Source organism: Hipposideros armiger, unplaced genomic scaffold, assembly GCF_001890085.2.
Source record: "Hipposideros armiger isolate ML-2016 unplaced genomic scaffold, ASM189008v1 scaffold_17, whole genome shotgun sequence".
Lineage (NCBI taxonomy): Eukaryota > Metazoa > Chordata > Mammalia > Chiroptera > Hipposideridae > Hipposideros > Hipposideros armiger.
The window spans coordinates 1,412,104-1,428,611 of NW_017731367.1; the positions used below are offsets into that span (position 1 = coordinate 1,412,104).

Here is a 16,508-nt window from a genome sequence, read left to right on the forward strand (position 1 = left end):
CCCACACCTGCTCCTGGTCGGGGTCCGGGAGAAGCAGGTGCCAGTTCACAGAGAGGAAGAGAGAGGCACACACACAGAGACAGCAGGGAGCCTTGTTATCATCGTCCCCATGTGTCTGTCCCCAGTCTCACGTTTTACTGAAGAGCCCCTTCTCAGAGAGACATCATAGGAGTTACTCTTCACTTTGCCGCCTACCACTCGCACATTTTCACAATAGCTGTTCTTCTTTTTGGAAATTTTATTGGGGAACAGTGTGTTTTTCCAGGATCCATCAGCTCCAGGTCAAGTAGTTGTTTCAATCAAGCTGAGGAAGGCGCAGCTCCTTGGCCCCTGAGGGAATCCAGCCGACAACCTTGGTGTTATGAGCCTGTGCTCTAACCAGCTGAGCCAACTGGCCACCCCACAATAACTGTTCTTTACAGCTATATTCCAATGGGGTAAAGTTTCTATTATTCGTGGCATCACTAATCATATCTATACTCTTTCCTAGAAAAGACTGTGTCTTCACCATTGACCCATCAACTGCCCGAGACCTCGATGACGCCCTCTCCTGCAAGCCGCTGGCTGATGGTAGGATGGAAAGCTCTGTACCATTCTGGGGGGCAATCAGTGAGCATACGTTTGTGGTCAGCTGGGCCACCTTGCACTCCCCAGGCCCTGTCGTGTGCAAGCCTGGGTTTGCTTTGCTCCTGAACTTGGCAAAAGTCCCTCAGACTACACAAGCATGACACCTAAAGGCCGCCTTCCTGTGGTGACTTTGGGGAGGGCGAGGGTAAGGAGTGTCCTCTCACAGGACCCACCTCGGGCCTCAGGAGAGGCAGCAGTGAGGGCAGAACCAATCTCAGGTTTGGCCCGTTAGGAGGTGCTAGCTTGGCTGTGATGTGTTCCAGGAGAAAGCCCCTACGGGCTCTGTCTGGGAGAAGCGTAGGGTCCTTACCTGAATTAAGCAGCAGATTGGGGTGACTCAAGGGAGATCCTCCGCAGATATGCTCAGCAGGGTAGGAGGAGCACCCTCCGTGAGGAATGTGCCTCAAGGCTAGCTGCAGACACCTGCTGCTCCCAGTAGGTCTTCATCTGTCCAGCAGAATACGAAAGGCAGCCGTTAGGGACTCTAAACATTCCTCGGGGATGGAGCTCAGCAGGAAGAAGTGGGATTTGGGCCGGTGGTCTTTGAAAACTGTGGAAACTGCCATAAGGGGAAGGGACAGTATATGGGGTGTGAGGAGAGCAACCCCCTGTCGGTCCCCAGTTAGTGTTTCCCCAGATGTGCTCCGTATAGTCTTAGCTCCCTCTCGCCCCTCTCGAAGTTGGTGTCTGGGGCACTTGCTCTGGCTTCAGCCATTCTCAGTACGGCTTTGGCATTAACATGGCCTCGGACGGCTTGCCCGTGATGGGCATCCACCCTGCGGTTTCCGTCTGCTGCCAAGTGCTGCTGGCCCAGGGGCCTGGCCTTTTAAACCACTGCGGAGGTGTTCACATGTCCCATTGACGCAGATGCCCTAGGTTTGGTGTCTAACCTCTTCTGTGCCATAGTAGGCAGTGAAGCTTGGCAGAGAGAAGCCAGAGAGGCAGAAAGCATCATTGCCTAAAAATGTTTTTGTCTGCTTTTCGTGGGAGTCCTCCTTGAAACTTTGGGCAAGATTGCTTAGTATTTTCAACTAAAGAAAACGGAAAGGGGGCCGGCCGAGTGGCGCGTTAGTTAGGAGTTGGCTTGGGATGCCAGCTCTGAGCATCAGGGCCCCGGTTCAGATCCCACATGAGGGCCAGTGACACTGCGCCCTCTACAGCTAAGATGGTGAACAACAGCTCGACCTGGAGCTGGGCTGCTGTGAGTCGCTGGCAACAGCGTAGGCTGCAGTGGGGCTGGCCGGCAGCAGGTGCGAGCTGCTTGTGAGCTACCATGAGCGGCTGTCCAATGGCCGGCGAGTGACTGCCTCACCCAGGAAGAGTGCAATGATCACAATACCAACATGGGCCAGTGAAGCCACAACTAGACTGAAGATCAAAAGGAGCAACTTATCTGTTCTCGTTCCACAATTCCCCAGTAAAATCTTTAAAAAAAAAAAAATGAAAGGAAGATAAAGCATAAAGAGAGAAAAGTTCCCATGGAAATTTTAGAGGAATTATATATTTTGAAAATCCCAAATTTGAGCAGCCTACATAGAAAAGCAAATACTAGGTTGTTTTCTTCGGTCCGGAGCTGCCTGCCACGTGCAGATGCTGGGGCCTGTATCACTCTGTGTGAGCTCCACTCCCCTGAGCCGCAGCGTAAAAAGTGCCCCCGGGCGGAAAGCCAGGTGCCGGGACTGCACTTCCTGTGCTGCCCTTGTCTCCCGTCTCACAGCCCCGCTCTGTTTGTAGTCCAGTGCTTGGAAACAGCTGCTTCGTTTCTTCTGTCCACTTTTATAGCTGTTAGGGGCAGAAGGATAGCTCTAATACCTGTTACCCCCCCTCGACTGGCAAGGGTGACAGTCGCCCTTCAGGAACCCCAGGGAGCAGGCACCTGGCCTGCCTCACTCACTCTACACTAGTTCGTGTGTACAGATCATCAGCAGATGCTTAGTGTCGGGCAGTGGTAGCAGGGCAAGAAAGGCAGACGGGGGACAAATTGTACATGTGGGTAAATGTCCAGCCAAAGAGGGTGCTTTGTCAAAGAGCTGAAAGCCAGTTTTTTTTTTTTTTATCTTGTTCAGGGAGAGCAATGAAAATGAGGAGAGAAAATTCGCAGTTCAAAGTGAAGGAAAAGGAGAGGAAGTAGAGGCAGAGAAGCGAGTCAGAAACGTGGTCATCGTTTAGCGATATAGGTAGCAAGGAACAGGACTGGAGGTGGTGGCAGCTGGATGGGGTGGGCAGGGCAGATGTGAGGGAGGGGTAGTGACGGAAGGATCAGTGGAAGTGGATGTTGGAGTTGAGGGAGAGGAGTCCAAATGGGGCAAAAGTTTCAACCTGGACGAAGGGCAAATGGAGTCCACAGGCTGGAAACCGGAAGACAGGAGGACAGGCTGGCTTTGGAGTGGTCTGTGTGGTGACACGTGTTTAGATAAGCTGCTGCAAATCCTTTTCAGAGGAGGTGGGGTACCAATGAGCTACACACATGTGGTCCACGTAACAACACACAGAGCCCTAAAGAAAAGCAGGCAATGCACCCAAATGCAAGCAGTGATTTTATTGGGATGATGGGATCATAAGTGATTTTTCTCTTTTCTCTACTTTCCACATTTTTATAATGTGGTAATAATAGTTTTATAATGAAAAAAATTCTGTAATAAAAAAATATTATGAGGTGCCAGAAATCACAGGGCTGCCGAGTAGCGCACTGCACCAGGTGATCAGATACCTTCCATCAGCTCGGCGATTCTTGCATTCCAGAGGAGTAATTAACATCTGGTCATTTGGCAGAGCAGCGGACAAAGGACATGGAAAAGAAGTCAGAGAAGAATCCGAAAGGGCCTGCGTTGGTCAGTCAAGCATTTTTATGGTGGCACTTCTACAGTTGGCCTTTGTGACAGCAGTTTCTGCCAAGGCCATTTATCCAGGGAGATGAAAAGTGAAAGTCAGTTCCAGTTTGGATGGGGCTGAGGTTGGCTAAGTTCAGGTTCCGTTAGTTACTAGTTCATGTCATTTTTTTGCTTAGAGGAAAAATGTTTAATGTTTCAAAGAGCAAATAATGTTCCCTGGCCATATTTACATCATCTATAACTATTTTTATTTAAACAAAATAGAAAGGCCAACTTTTCTTTGGTCCCATTGAAATCATCTGAATGACTGTTCTGTGAAAATGAAACACACAGGCAGATGTAACTTATTTAGTCCCCACTCTCCCTTTCTATAGCATTCAGACGTGACTCTGAGACTTGTTACCAGTGTCTCCTCGGGACGAGACTGAGACATTACAGCCTGCAGATAAATGCTGCAGGAATGCAGTGGCACCTCTTCTCTAGTAGGTCTCGATTAGGGTGGAAGGCTGAGGGGGGTGCCCCCTACCCTTGAGGAGTCTCAGCTTTGGAAGGCATCCCACCAGTCTTCTATCCCGATCATACGCCACCCCTTGTTGCCTGTACACACACTTGAGCATGAGCGAGCCCACCGTCTTGAACATGGAGGCTTTCACTTCTGCTCAAGAAAATACCTACTAATGCAAGCAAATAAGAGTGGTGTTATAATTATAACCCAGAATCAGAAGACAGTAAATCACATACTTCAGCGTTTTATTGCTGTAACAGATCACTTGTAACACACCTCACAGCTGACCTCACCACTCAAGTGTGGGAATGCCACAGTTGTCACATCACCTTCTGTTTTTCAAATTACCTCTACAGCATCCACTTATTGAATATCCAGATTGCATTTTAACTCTCTACCTTACAGGCAGCCCATTTGGCCTGAAGATGGCATGACTATCAGGAAATCCTTCCCTTCCTGTAATTTGCCACCCATTGGTCGTATTTATGCCACTTGGGGCCCTGCATAAATCTTGTCTCTGATGGGATGACCCCTCAGATACTAGGTAACAGGTATCATGTATCTCCAAGTCAGCACTTCTCAGCTAAGCATCCTATATAGTCTTTGATGGCCTGTAGCTTTTGACCTCTGGGCCCATTTCCCATGTCATGGCGTCACTTCTGCCTTTCGGCTGGGGTCCGAGGTACATGGCTGCCTGTATCCAGACTTCTCTTCCCTAGCATCAGGGCATGGTTCCTCCCAGCTAGTCCTTCCTTACTGGACAGAACTGAGTCCAGAGTACTAGCCACCCATTCTGATCAGTTAAACAAGCATTATTGTTTTGTTCTAGTCTCTGAGTTAAGAAATTGTGAGCCAGATAAGTGAGAAACTTTATTCAGCTTTTAGCTGGTCAGGCTTCCAACGGATTCTACAGGAAACCGAGGTTCACCGCTTCTCTAGCGTCTTGTTTCTCTACTATTTTCTTCTTTAATGAGTGCTCTGCCGCTGACCATGGCAGGCTTGTCCTAGCCTGGCCTTAGAGGAAGGATTGGGTCTAGGGAGAGGGGGGAATGGAGAATGACAGCTAATGGGTCTGGGGTTTCTTTCTGGGGTGATGAAAATGTTCTGGAATCCGAGTGTTGATAGTTGCACAACTTTGTGATTATACTAAAACCCACTGGGGGAAAATGAGTGAATGAAAAAGGATAAATAAACAAACAAATCCACTCATCCTTGAGGCTTTCTGGAATTGGACTTTGCACCTTCACCACAAGTTAGCAGAAGTCCTGATGGACTGGCTGGGCTAGATACCCCTAGTCACATCCCTCTTGCTGCTGTTACCTCCGAACCATGAAATTCCCACCCAAGGAGCACACCCCTTGTCCAGCCTCCTGCTTGTATGGACCACCCCCAGAGAGCGCGGCCATCTGACTCACAGAAAGAAGGATGTGTCCTGTGGCCCAGGTGTAAGAAAATGCTCGGATAAACAACATCACCCAGCCCGAGAGACCGCAGGAAGGCACATGACCTGCACTGCTCCAGGGCTCACCAGTCCTCCTGCGTGTTTTGCCTCTGCTGCCTCCCTGGGGGCACGGCTTTCCCTTCCCTAAAGGGGATGGGCTAGGGGGCTCTGGCCCAGGGAGCCCCTCTCAGAAATGGAGTGGGAATGAGAGACCGGGAGCAGAGCCTGTAAGGATTTCATAGAATTCCTAAACTCTCGAACTTCCCCATGTGCTTATATTTGCCACCTGCTGAGAGTTTCTTGTCATGACTGATGCCCTTTGGAGGCAGTGGCTAGTAGGAGCCAGCTTAGACCAGAGAACCTGAGGGATAGACTGCGTGGTGGCCGTTTCAAAGGGCAAAGAGCTGAGATGAAGCCTCTGGAGCTGCCGCTGGGAAGGCAAAGAGAGCACAGGCGTCCTGAGCGAAGGTCCGGGAAGACCCAGCGCCCAGGCCACACCCTCCCGCTGGGCTCTGTTCTCACCTCTGGTTCCCCTTCTTCCCGCTTCCTCCTCCCACTTAAGTCTCTATCTTATAAACCTCCCTCAACCCAGCTACAGCCTCACCTGCCCTTGTCCATCAAGACACCTCGAAAAGTTGGCTCTTTTCGGCTGCTGCCATTTTCTTGCTTCCCATTTATTCCGTATTCCCTTTGCCACACAGCTTCAGAAAGTTCGATGCCACAGGCAGTCCCTGACCTCAGTACCCCAAACATCTCTGCAGCGTTTGGCTTTCTGTCCTCCTTGAAACGCACTCCCTTGGACTCAGAGGGTCCTGCTTGCTCTTGGTTGTAATTTTTGGACTACTTTTTTCCAGTTGCCTTCTTTAGCTCTCCTTTCCCTGCCCAGCTCTTCGTGGGAGTCTGCACTGCAGGGTTTCCATTCTAGTCCCCATCGGCCGTGCGCCCCAGCCTTGCGCTTGTATTCGCTTTGCCTGCAGTACTTTCCCTGGAGAGCCACATGACTCAAGATCTGACAGGTCCCTTTCTCAGCAAGGCCCTCCCTAGCCATTCTGCCTCCAGTGTCACCCTCCCACCTCCTCTCCACCTTCCCTGCCTTACCGTTCCCCACACTCATCACCCACTAGCATACTGTTCACTTACTAATCTTCTTTCTGAGCTGTCTTCCCACCATTCGCTGCCTCGCCGGGCAGGGCTCAGAGGAGGCGAGGGAGGGGTGTGCACAAAGTCCCAGGAAGACGGAAACGTGCTATTTTGGAAGGAACGACACTGAACTTGGAATATCTGGGATGTGAGGATAAGTGGGACAGTACTTGTAGACAAAGCAGGGAGGAGATCGTGAATTTCTTTGCAGGGCCTGCTGGAAGATTGAGGAGAAGGCAGCATTCAGGTTGGAGAGCAGCATCACCCAGTCATTCAGGAAATGTGCCTTGAGGACCAAGCTCTGTGCTTCGTGCTGCATGTGTAATAGAGGAAAACACTCAGAGAAGCTTCCTGTCCTCCCCAGTTTAACGTCAAGCAGCATTAAACAAAGAAGTGTGGGAATGACCCATAGTTTAGATGTGGGAGTCGGGAGGGAACAGACAGTAACAGTTTAACCTAGACTTGAAGAATCAACAGGGGTGAGCCAGACAAAGAGATGGGAGAAGGAACATTTCAGGCTGAGGGAATAGAGTGTGTGGAGGCTCTGAGGTTCAAAGCCATTGGCACCGAAAAGAACCGAAAGGTCCACGTGGCTGAAACATGGTGAGGTGGGTGGAGCCTGGGAGGTAAGTCAGGAAAGGGACTCCGGGCTCTGTTTTGGAGCTGGAGTTTTATCCTAATGGTAAGCAAAGAGTTTTAAGCAGAGAGTCAGGATCCAACTTGGAGGTTGGAGAGATCACCCTGGCAGCAGACAGGAGGCTGGATTAGAGCGGTGCTGTTAAAATGGTCTAGGTAAGAGGTGGCAAGTGCCCCAACCAAGGCAGCAGCTGTGGAGCCAGCCGAGAGAGAGGCCCCAGCCAGGAGAGGAACTCAGGGCAGGACTCGGTGTCTGGGCAGCTGCAGGAGCCGCTTAACTGCTCCTGTGTCTGCCCTCTCCTCCCCACACGTGGAAGCCAAGGTGTCTTTATAGAGGCGGGCCTGACCGGGTCATTGCCCTGCCCCACCCTCCCACCCCCACCTAAAGATCTCCCGTCCAGATCCTTACTGTGACCTAACCGTTATCTTCCTCCCTCCCAACCTGGTCCACCAGTGTTCCGCTCTCGTGTGCCGTCCTCCAGCCGCACAGCCTCGGGCTGGCCCTCAGACGTGCCTCAGCCGCTGCTGCCTTGGCACTTTTGCACTTGCTGTTCCCTCCATCTGGATCTGCCTTCTCCCAGATCCCTCACTGCTCTTACGTTCTGTGCAAATGTCATCTCAAGGAGGCCCTTCCTGGCACCATCGTCACTTCCTCCTTGATTTTATGTAAGGTGCTTGTGTGGGTCTGCCTCCCCGCCCCCCCCCCCCCCCCGCCATGGTGAGCTTTATGAGAGCAGGGATGTCATTTTGTACACTCTTGAACCCTCAGTGCCCAGGACACTGTGTGTTACGTAGTAGGCACACATGGAAATGTTTGTTGAATGAATGAATGAATGAATGAATGAATGAATGAATAAGTCAATAAACTTTTGATATTGAGTGGAAGAGGAGAACCTAAAATGTCACCTAAGTTTCTGACTTGAGCGCTGGGTGGCACTTAATGCCATTTAATAGGAAATATTGAGGGGAGCTGGTTTGGGGCAGAACGACGGTGAGTTTAGATAAATGCACATTGAGTTTGCCGTCCCTGAGAGGCACCCAGGTAGAAATACCAAGGGCACAAGTCAGAGGAGCTGGGTCTGGAGTGGAGATTTGGGAGTCCTTAGTGCATCTCCCCTGGGAGCGATGGCCCAGGAGGAGTCCCAGACTGAGAGGAAGACCCAGGGTGGGCCCCTGGGAGACATGCCCAGCAGAATAACCAAGAGGATGCTGGGAGGCCAAGCAGAGGAGAAGGGAGAGGAGACGGGCAGAGCAGGCTGAATGGTGAAGTCGCAAAGGCTGTCAAAGTCAGGCAGAGGAGACTGTAAGCCTTTGGGTTTGGCGACCAGGATATCATGGATGACCGTGGTACTGGTGTCAGTGGCTTTGACGGGGGGAAGCCAGACTCCAGGGGCTGGAGGAAGCAATGGGAAACAGGAATGGAGATTGCTCCTTGTGAGAAGCTTGGCTGGGGAAGGTCAGAGAGGCGGGGAGGGCAAGTTGAGAGGAGGCTTGTTCTTTGTTTTAAGATGGAAATGATTTTCAACATGTTTCTATATTGAGAGATAAGAGATGATGGAAAAGAGAAGTTGAAAATACAGGAATGAGAGGAGTTGATTATTTCGCAAGGTCTTGAAGAAGGAGTGAATTCAGAGTGTAAGTGGACAGTGAGGCCAAGACATGGAGGGTGAACACCACTCCTTTGAGAATGAGGGACAAGTCATAGATAGGGAAGGGGCCAGTCGCTGGGTCTTCACACCTGATAATATGCTTGGAACCACCTGCTGAGGGCGGAAGGTGGGGTAGAGAGGGGTAATAGTGAAAGGGCTACTGTAGGGAGCTGACCAGAACCCCATCATCTAGAGCTTTACCAAATACGCTGTTTGGGTGTGCTGAGCTGGGCTACTAGCAAGTTGGGGGTTTGCTTCAGCCTCCTAGGTGTGAAGGCAGAAGTTGCGATGATCCAAATTTGGGGTTTTGCTGGGAAGGAGCGTGGCCCGCACCAGAACAAAGGTGTTGGGAACCTTGCTTTGCCTCGGAACCTATTTCTTCTCCATCCCCTGCTTTTGTAAAGGCATCACCTGCCACCTGGTCAACCGAAGTTTTTCTAGAAAAGGATTCCTGGAGTCACGTTTGATTCCTCTTCCTCTGAGCACTGTTTTCATCGCCTTTTCAGTAATTTCCCTCCCTCCTCCTGCCCACCCTCCACCTTGCTACCTTATCTTTTCTACTCTGTACCCACAAGGATCAGATCGTGTTGCTTTTCTGCTTGGAAGTTTTCTTGTGCCCATGGGTATGGTCCACATTTTTTAGCAGAGCTTTATTATCAAAGCTTTTTAAGATTAGTCCACAGCCTTCTCTCCCACCTTCTGTACCTCCCAGTGCCACTTCCCCCAACACACACACACACACACACACACACACACACACACACACACACACACACACACACACACACACAGCCTCTGCCTGCCCTTTGCTCTCTGCTGGGAATCTGGCCTCCCTGCCTACTTCTGTGTTGGCTGACCTCCTATTTCAGAGCAGGTGAAACCTGGGCAGACCTTTCTTCCTTCTGTAGACGGAATTATGCCTCTCCTCGCAGCACATTGTCTTCATGTCTCTAATGCAGCAGTAAACATCATTGCTTCTGGATTTAATTCCCCTTTTTTGCTTATTTCCTAAGGGCGGGGTGTTTCTTGGACATCTCTGTCCTGAGTACCATGCATGGTACCCTGTGTTTAATGGTCTAGTCAATCTAACTGAGCAACCTGGTGTATGCTTTCAGTGTTTCCCTCCTTTTTCTGTTTCTTGCCTTGCCCTTTTCATTTCTACTGTGCTAATAGCCTTAAGTTTGTGGGTTGCTTTTGGGCTGATATGCTGACATTGAAGCCTACTCCACCTACTTGCCTAAAACAAGTCTGTGTCTTTGGAATGGTGTGCCTTTCTGCCATCAAAATCAAGTCTTTCAGCCCATCTTATCCTGTCTCAGCAATACCATGAGAGCACTGAATTATATCATGTTCATCCAGCTCTGTGAATTGGCATCTCTTAGCCTCAGTCCTTCCCCATTATTTTCTTGCATGAGTCTCTTGCCTGGCCTGCGCTCTTCTTCGCTTTTCATACCTCCAGGCTTCCACAGCAACTGTTTCCTGGTTTTATTTTGTCGTTTTTCTCCATCTCCTGCCTGTCTGTATCCTTGCCATTTCCAAATTCGATGGGTACTAATTTTCTGATAAAATTAATTTCCTGAATAAATCTTAACATGATAGAAAACAAAAAGCAGTTTGTGATACAAAAACCAGGTTTTGTCCCTCCCTTTAATTATATTGGCAAAAAGGCTTACTAGTTAGGAAAAGGCTTTTTAACAACCAAGCACATCTGCTGTCAAAATGCTCCATCAGTGTAGAGAAATAGAAAATCAGTATCACAAAAATCCAAGTATTCCTTTGGTAGCAGATAGGTCTTAATTAATAGTATGTTGAGACATTGGAAATTGAAAAAAGGTTCGTTTTTTATTTTCCTCTGTTGGGGATATTTTGAGGTTTGGTTGGCATATGGGGATGATATCAAGGTAATACTAGAACATAAAAATCAGGTGACATTTTGAGAATGAAAATCAACTCTCAGTAGTTATCTGCAGAATTTCCTCTTGCCTAGAGATCTGTGAAACATGAGGTAAAATCTGTTTTAGTTTGCATAAGGCTAAAACGGAGGGTCATAGATTTCCTTTAAGCGTCTCATGATAACTATGGATTTTCTCCTTAGAAAAGTGCACAAATGTGTATGTATGCACAACATTTTGCATTTGACTTACATTTCCAGTAATAATCATAGAATGGGTAGCCTGAAAAACCCTTCTTCAATAAAACTCTTGAAAATGATACTTATTTTTGAAAATGCATGGCTAAGTTGGCCAAAAAAGTATGGCAAGTCCTTAGAAGCCAGGAGTAAAACAAGAGTAGATAACCAAAAAAGGATATATGTGCTAAAGCAACTAACCTGATGGCATCTTCTGAAGCCTAGTGACCCAGACAGCTTACTTGGGATCTGAATTAACAATTCCTGCATGGTCCATAAAATTCTAAGCCAAGTATTTAGTTTAAAGTGGCACTAGGCGGACAATGTTTCCTGAAGGCATTCAGAATCATAAACATACCCTTTCTGGAGGAATTAACACTCAATGGAAGCCTTAAAGATTTACCAAAGATAAAGTTCTAATAAATGTCAAGCGCACATAAGTCATAAAACATGCAAGGATGCAGCTAAAGCAATACTTGGAGGAAATTTTATAGCTTTAAGTGCTTATATTAGAAAAGGAGAAAGTTTTGAAAATTGAGCCTATAAAGATTAGCTTCACAAATGTTTAAAGATAAGAGTAAGGTAGAAATTGACTTACTATGTGAACATATACTGTGGGTACAAGTACTGAATCAAAAAATGGAAATTATCTATCATAACTGTAACAATAGAAGCCCCCTCTACTGCCCAAAGAAATGAACAAGACAAAACCAAACCTGCTGTGCTTTTCATGCATATCATAGCAAAAAACAGAATTCATTTACTTGAATGACAAAAATTCCTGTTTCCACTTTTGGCCCTGCCAAAATGGAAATCTTAAAAAGTAGACACAAAATATCAAACATAGCTATTAGATCTCATTTTTGTTTTTCTAATATTGTCAAACTAAGCGTCTTTTTCCAAAAGCCATTAATGTTGGGGGAAAAATTGGCATGTTAGTATTTTACTTTGGAACAGAATCTGAAATATATAAACATGTACGTATGCTTTTTAATGTTCAGTTTCTGCATTATTTTTATGTTTTATATCATTCATATTGTATTTATAGTGTTCATGTTCCATAAACATTTCAAATATCTTTTAAATAAGAAATGTAAATATCCTCCAAACTTGTAGGAGAGGCAAATAAAATGAGAAAAACACACAAAAACACCTCAATGTAAAAGAAGGCATGGCAAGAGAAAAAAATATATAGAGAAAGAAGCAGGACAAATAAAAAGCACATATAAGTTGCCAAAAAAAATTAATAAGCACATTAAATTTAACTCTGTATTAAAAAGTAAAGACTGTTAGACTGGCTACATGTAGCTATGTAGGCCTTTTTTAACAGACACATTTAAAGGATGAAGACACAAAGATTAAAATGTGAACCAGGCCCACCTAGGTTTGGTCCTGTTCCCACACTGGCCAGGCACCACATCTCAACATCTTCCCTTTAAAGCCTAGGCCTAAGAGGTTCTAGAAAGAGGCCTTGGGCCTACTCCTTGCATTTCCTATCAGAGGACGTGCCCCTTCCTAGGAAGAACAACATCAGGGAGGTTCATTCCCTTTACGAAAGAAGATACCCATGCCTTGCTCTGTAAACCCCTACAACTCTTGTCTGTGCTCCCAGTGGCAGTATAATTGCTGCGTACTTAAAGAAGCTGAAGGTCAAGGTCATTTGGTTACACATCTAGTTGGAGACCAGGCCTGCTGCTTCTCCTGCTGCACATGCAGCATCAACCCTGAGGTGACCTAAAGAAAGCATTACATTACCTTGTACTCGGCCCCGCTCCTATTTTACCACGCCTTGTGGTCCTTAGCGCTGGCTGGACCTCACCTTACACCCCGTGCCCCAGAAACCCCCTGTTGACAAGGAATAGAAAGACAATCCGAATCCTAAGCTCTTGTCACTGAGGTCATCAGGCGTGAAATAGGGCCTCCAGTCAGTCTTATTCCAGCCCTGCCGAGAGAGCTTCTCCCTGGTTCACCCACCCGCCAGCTGGACCCTGAAGTGCCGTGTGTCAAAGGGACTCCCCTCCTGAATATTGAACACTAAACTGTAAGATGCAACTCAGACTTAATTTGGAAAGTGTAATCTATTAGATGTCAGAAACGTTACCATGTGTAGCTTAAAAAGAAGATCTGTGTGCAATGTTTAATTTAAGTAGAGAAACTATGTTTAAAATCTGTTGTAGATGAGAACCCCTGATAATTCTTCCTTTGATTTTTGGAAAAGAAAAATTCCACTGAGGGGCAGTTTTCTACTTGGATCCACTTCTGGGTTTTGTGTCTGACATCTTCATGGTGCCCAGCGCTTCGAGTGCTGTTCTTCCCACCCTCCTCTTCTGTGTGGAGTCCATTGTAATCCCAGTTTTGAAACACTGATTTTCCCCTGTGCAGTCTCTTATGTCAGAGGGCATTCTGACCTCAGGCAAATGGCAGGCAACCCAAGTACTAGATCTCAGACAAACCTGATTTTCATCGTATGGCCCTTGATAATGAACCTGGAAAGCGAAATGGAAAATTCTGTAGAGCTGTCAGCTCATAAGGAAGCGCTTGTCTTCTCCATTCATCTAGGGCATTGGTGGGTGAACAATTTTAACTGTCCTTGTAGTGTGATCATTTTTTACTGAATCGTACCTTGACTCGAAAAATCCAAGTAACTGAATAGTCATGCGAGTACTCTGGCATGGAAGTGGGTTTCTGGGATGCTTGCCAATGAGTTCCTGTTTTGAGGACACAGAATCTAAGTGGAAAGATTAAGTGGAGAGACAGCTCCACCCCTCTAAGTGTCTTATTCCTATGTTCCATTCGAATCTCGCTAGCCTGATTTCTGTGGGGTCTGGGCTTCGGAAATTCTCTTTTTTCATGGATGTCTCAGTGCACCTTGTTAAACCAAATTTGGACTGTGGCCTGTTCATCTGCTTCCAGCTCTGCTGATTGGTTCCAGTTTCCTTGCTCATTAAAGCCAAGATCATCTGGCACCCACCAGTCAGGCATCCTCAAGTATCTGGCACCAAGGTCAACCTGGAAGCCAGTTAAGAGGCCTCAGTGATCCAACACACTCATTGCATGATGAGAGGCAGTTGTGGTGTACCAGAAAGAGCACTGGAATAAGAGCAGGAGAGCTGGGTCCTTGTCTCATCTTTGCCTCTACTGCATCATGTAAGTTGGGGCATGTCTGTGGTTTCTCGGAAATTCTCTTTCCTCAGCTATACGGGTGTTTGGACTAGAGTTTCTTAAGTATCTTCCAGTTCCAAAATACTGAGTATATGAAAAGCTAAAGAAACAAAGCTCTGTTTATGCCTGCTGTTGCAAAAATACAACCTAGCTTTCCAGATATTAGCAGTGGCTGCCTAAAGTTGCATATGCTACTGATGCTTTTCCATAAAAGGAGATAGTATGACAACAAAATGAAAAGTGGAAAAGTGGCACAGTCCGTATTTCAGAGAAAAAAATTAACCTCTCCATGCCTCACGTTTCCCAACCTATAAAATGGGGGTAATAATACCTAATTTAAAACTGCTGGGAAGACATGGGCCTGTGACGCGATGTCCTCCACAACTAGACTGAAGAACAAAAGGACAGCAACTTGTCTGTTCCCCTTTTCTGATTCCCCAACGCTGTCCCCCTCCCCCAGTTCCCCAATAAAATCTTCAGAAAAAAACCAACTGCTGGGAAGACTTAAGTGAGATAATCCCTGGCATTTAGAACTGTGCCAGATAAAAAGTAAGTGCTCAGTGAAAACTATTATTAATGTAAAAACGGAAAGATTAAAATTTACATAAAATTTTAGTAAAGTTAGGCTGAAATAGTAAGTATTCAGTTGCTGTTCAGAAGGCAAGGTGGGAACAGAATAGAGAATCCTGAAACAGACTCACACATACATGATCACCTGGCTTTCAACAAAGGTGTCACTGCATTGTAGCAAGGGAAGGATGGTTTTGTCAGTACATGGTGCCGGATCATTTGGCTATGGGGAAAAAAATGAACTTTGACTCCTAGTCTACACCATACATGAAAATCAGTTCCACATGGCTCACAGATCTAAGTGTAAAAAGGTAAAAGCATTAGCGCTTCTTGAAGTGTTAATACTTTCAGAAGCTAGCATAGAAGAATAACCTCATGACCTTGGGATAGGCAAAGATTTCTTAAATGGGACACGAAATGCACTAGCCTTAAAGGAGAAGAGTGATAAATTAGAAGGAAAAGGCAAGTCACAGAGTAGCAGAAGATATTTACATTAGGTATATCCAGCAAAGGACTCCTATTAAGAATATGTAAATAGTTGAACAGGCACTTCCTAGAAGAAGGCAGCCAATGGCCTTTAAAAACATAGGAAAAGTGCTTAATATCATTAGTCCACAGGGCAAATAGGAGTTAAAACCACAGTGAGATACTATGTTTCTACCAAAATAGCGCTTTTTTTTTTTTTTTAAGTTGGTGCAACCACTTTGGGAAACCATCGTATGGTACAAAATGGAGCTGAATAGATTCAGACTCCCACGAGCCAGCAGTTTCCTTCTCAGGTGTATACCCAACAGAAATGAGTACATATGTACAAGAATACTCATAGCAGTGTTATTCGTCATAGCAAAGAACTAAAAACAAAGTATTTACCAACAATAAAATGGATACATTGTCGATATTCTTATAATGGAGCACTGTACAGCAGTGGTGCAGAGCAAATTCAAAACAGCGTGGATGGGTCTCAAAAATATGTTGAGCAAAAGAAGGCAGACACACACGCACACACTACATACTGTATGAATCCATTTTGTAAAGTACAAAGGCAGACAGCGCTGATCTATGATTACAGATTGCAGAGGTCAGGAAAGTGGTTATATTTGGTATAAAGACTTGAGAGGAAGACACGAGAAGCTTCCGGAATGCTGGTTATGTTCTAGTTCTTGAACTGGGGGATGATGACCTAAGTGTCTTTACTTTGTAAAAGTTCCCTGAGCTATAATGCTTAGCTTTTGTATACCTTATGTATACACATTTTATCAGTTCTTTTCTTTTTTTTGTTGTTTTTTTTAGCTGAGCCATCCTGTCACCTGTTGGCAGCTCAGCAGCAGCTCAGCTCGGGTGGGGAATCCAACCGCGACCCTGTTGCTCAGAACTCACACTCTTGAGCAGGCTCTTAACCAACTGAGCCACTCGGACAGCCCCTACACATTTTTTATGCCTCAATAAAAAGTTTATTTTAGAAAGTCAAGGAGCACACAAAAAGTAGAAACAAACCAAATGTCTATCAGCTGATGGATAGTTAAATAAATATATATCCACACAATGGAATATAATTCCACCATTAAAGAAATAATGTGTGCTGCAACATGAATGAACCTGGAAAACATTATGGTAGGTGAAAGAAGACACATATTGTATGATTCCACTTATATGAAATGTCCAGAAAAGGCACATCTACAGAGACAGAAAGTGGATTAGTGGTTGCCAAGGGCTGGGAAGGCTGGGGAAAAATAGGGAGTGACTGAAAACAGATACGGAGCTTCATTGGGGGGGTCTTGAAATGTCCTAAAATTGATTGTGGTGCTGGTCGCACAACTCT

General features: G+C 46.3%; 1 protein-coding gene across 7 annotated transcripts in view; it reads left to right on the forward strand.

The window, feature by feature from the left end:
* DIS3L2 (DIS3 like 3'-5' exoribonuclease 2) overlaps positions 1–16,508 on the forward strand; it is a 327,384-nt gene that overhangs the window by 196,457 nt on the left and 114,419 nt on the right. For all 7 annotated transcript variants that reach the window (XM_019628923.1, XM_019628956.1, XM_019628962.1 and 4 more), the window contains one exon: positions 491–570. In XM_019628923.1, the coding sequence (XP_019484468.1) occupies positions 491–570 (80 nt within the window). The remainder of the gene's footprint in view (positions 1–490; positions 571–16,508) is intronic.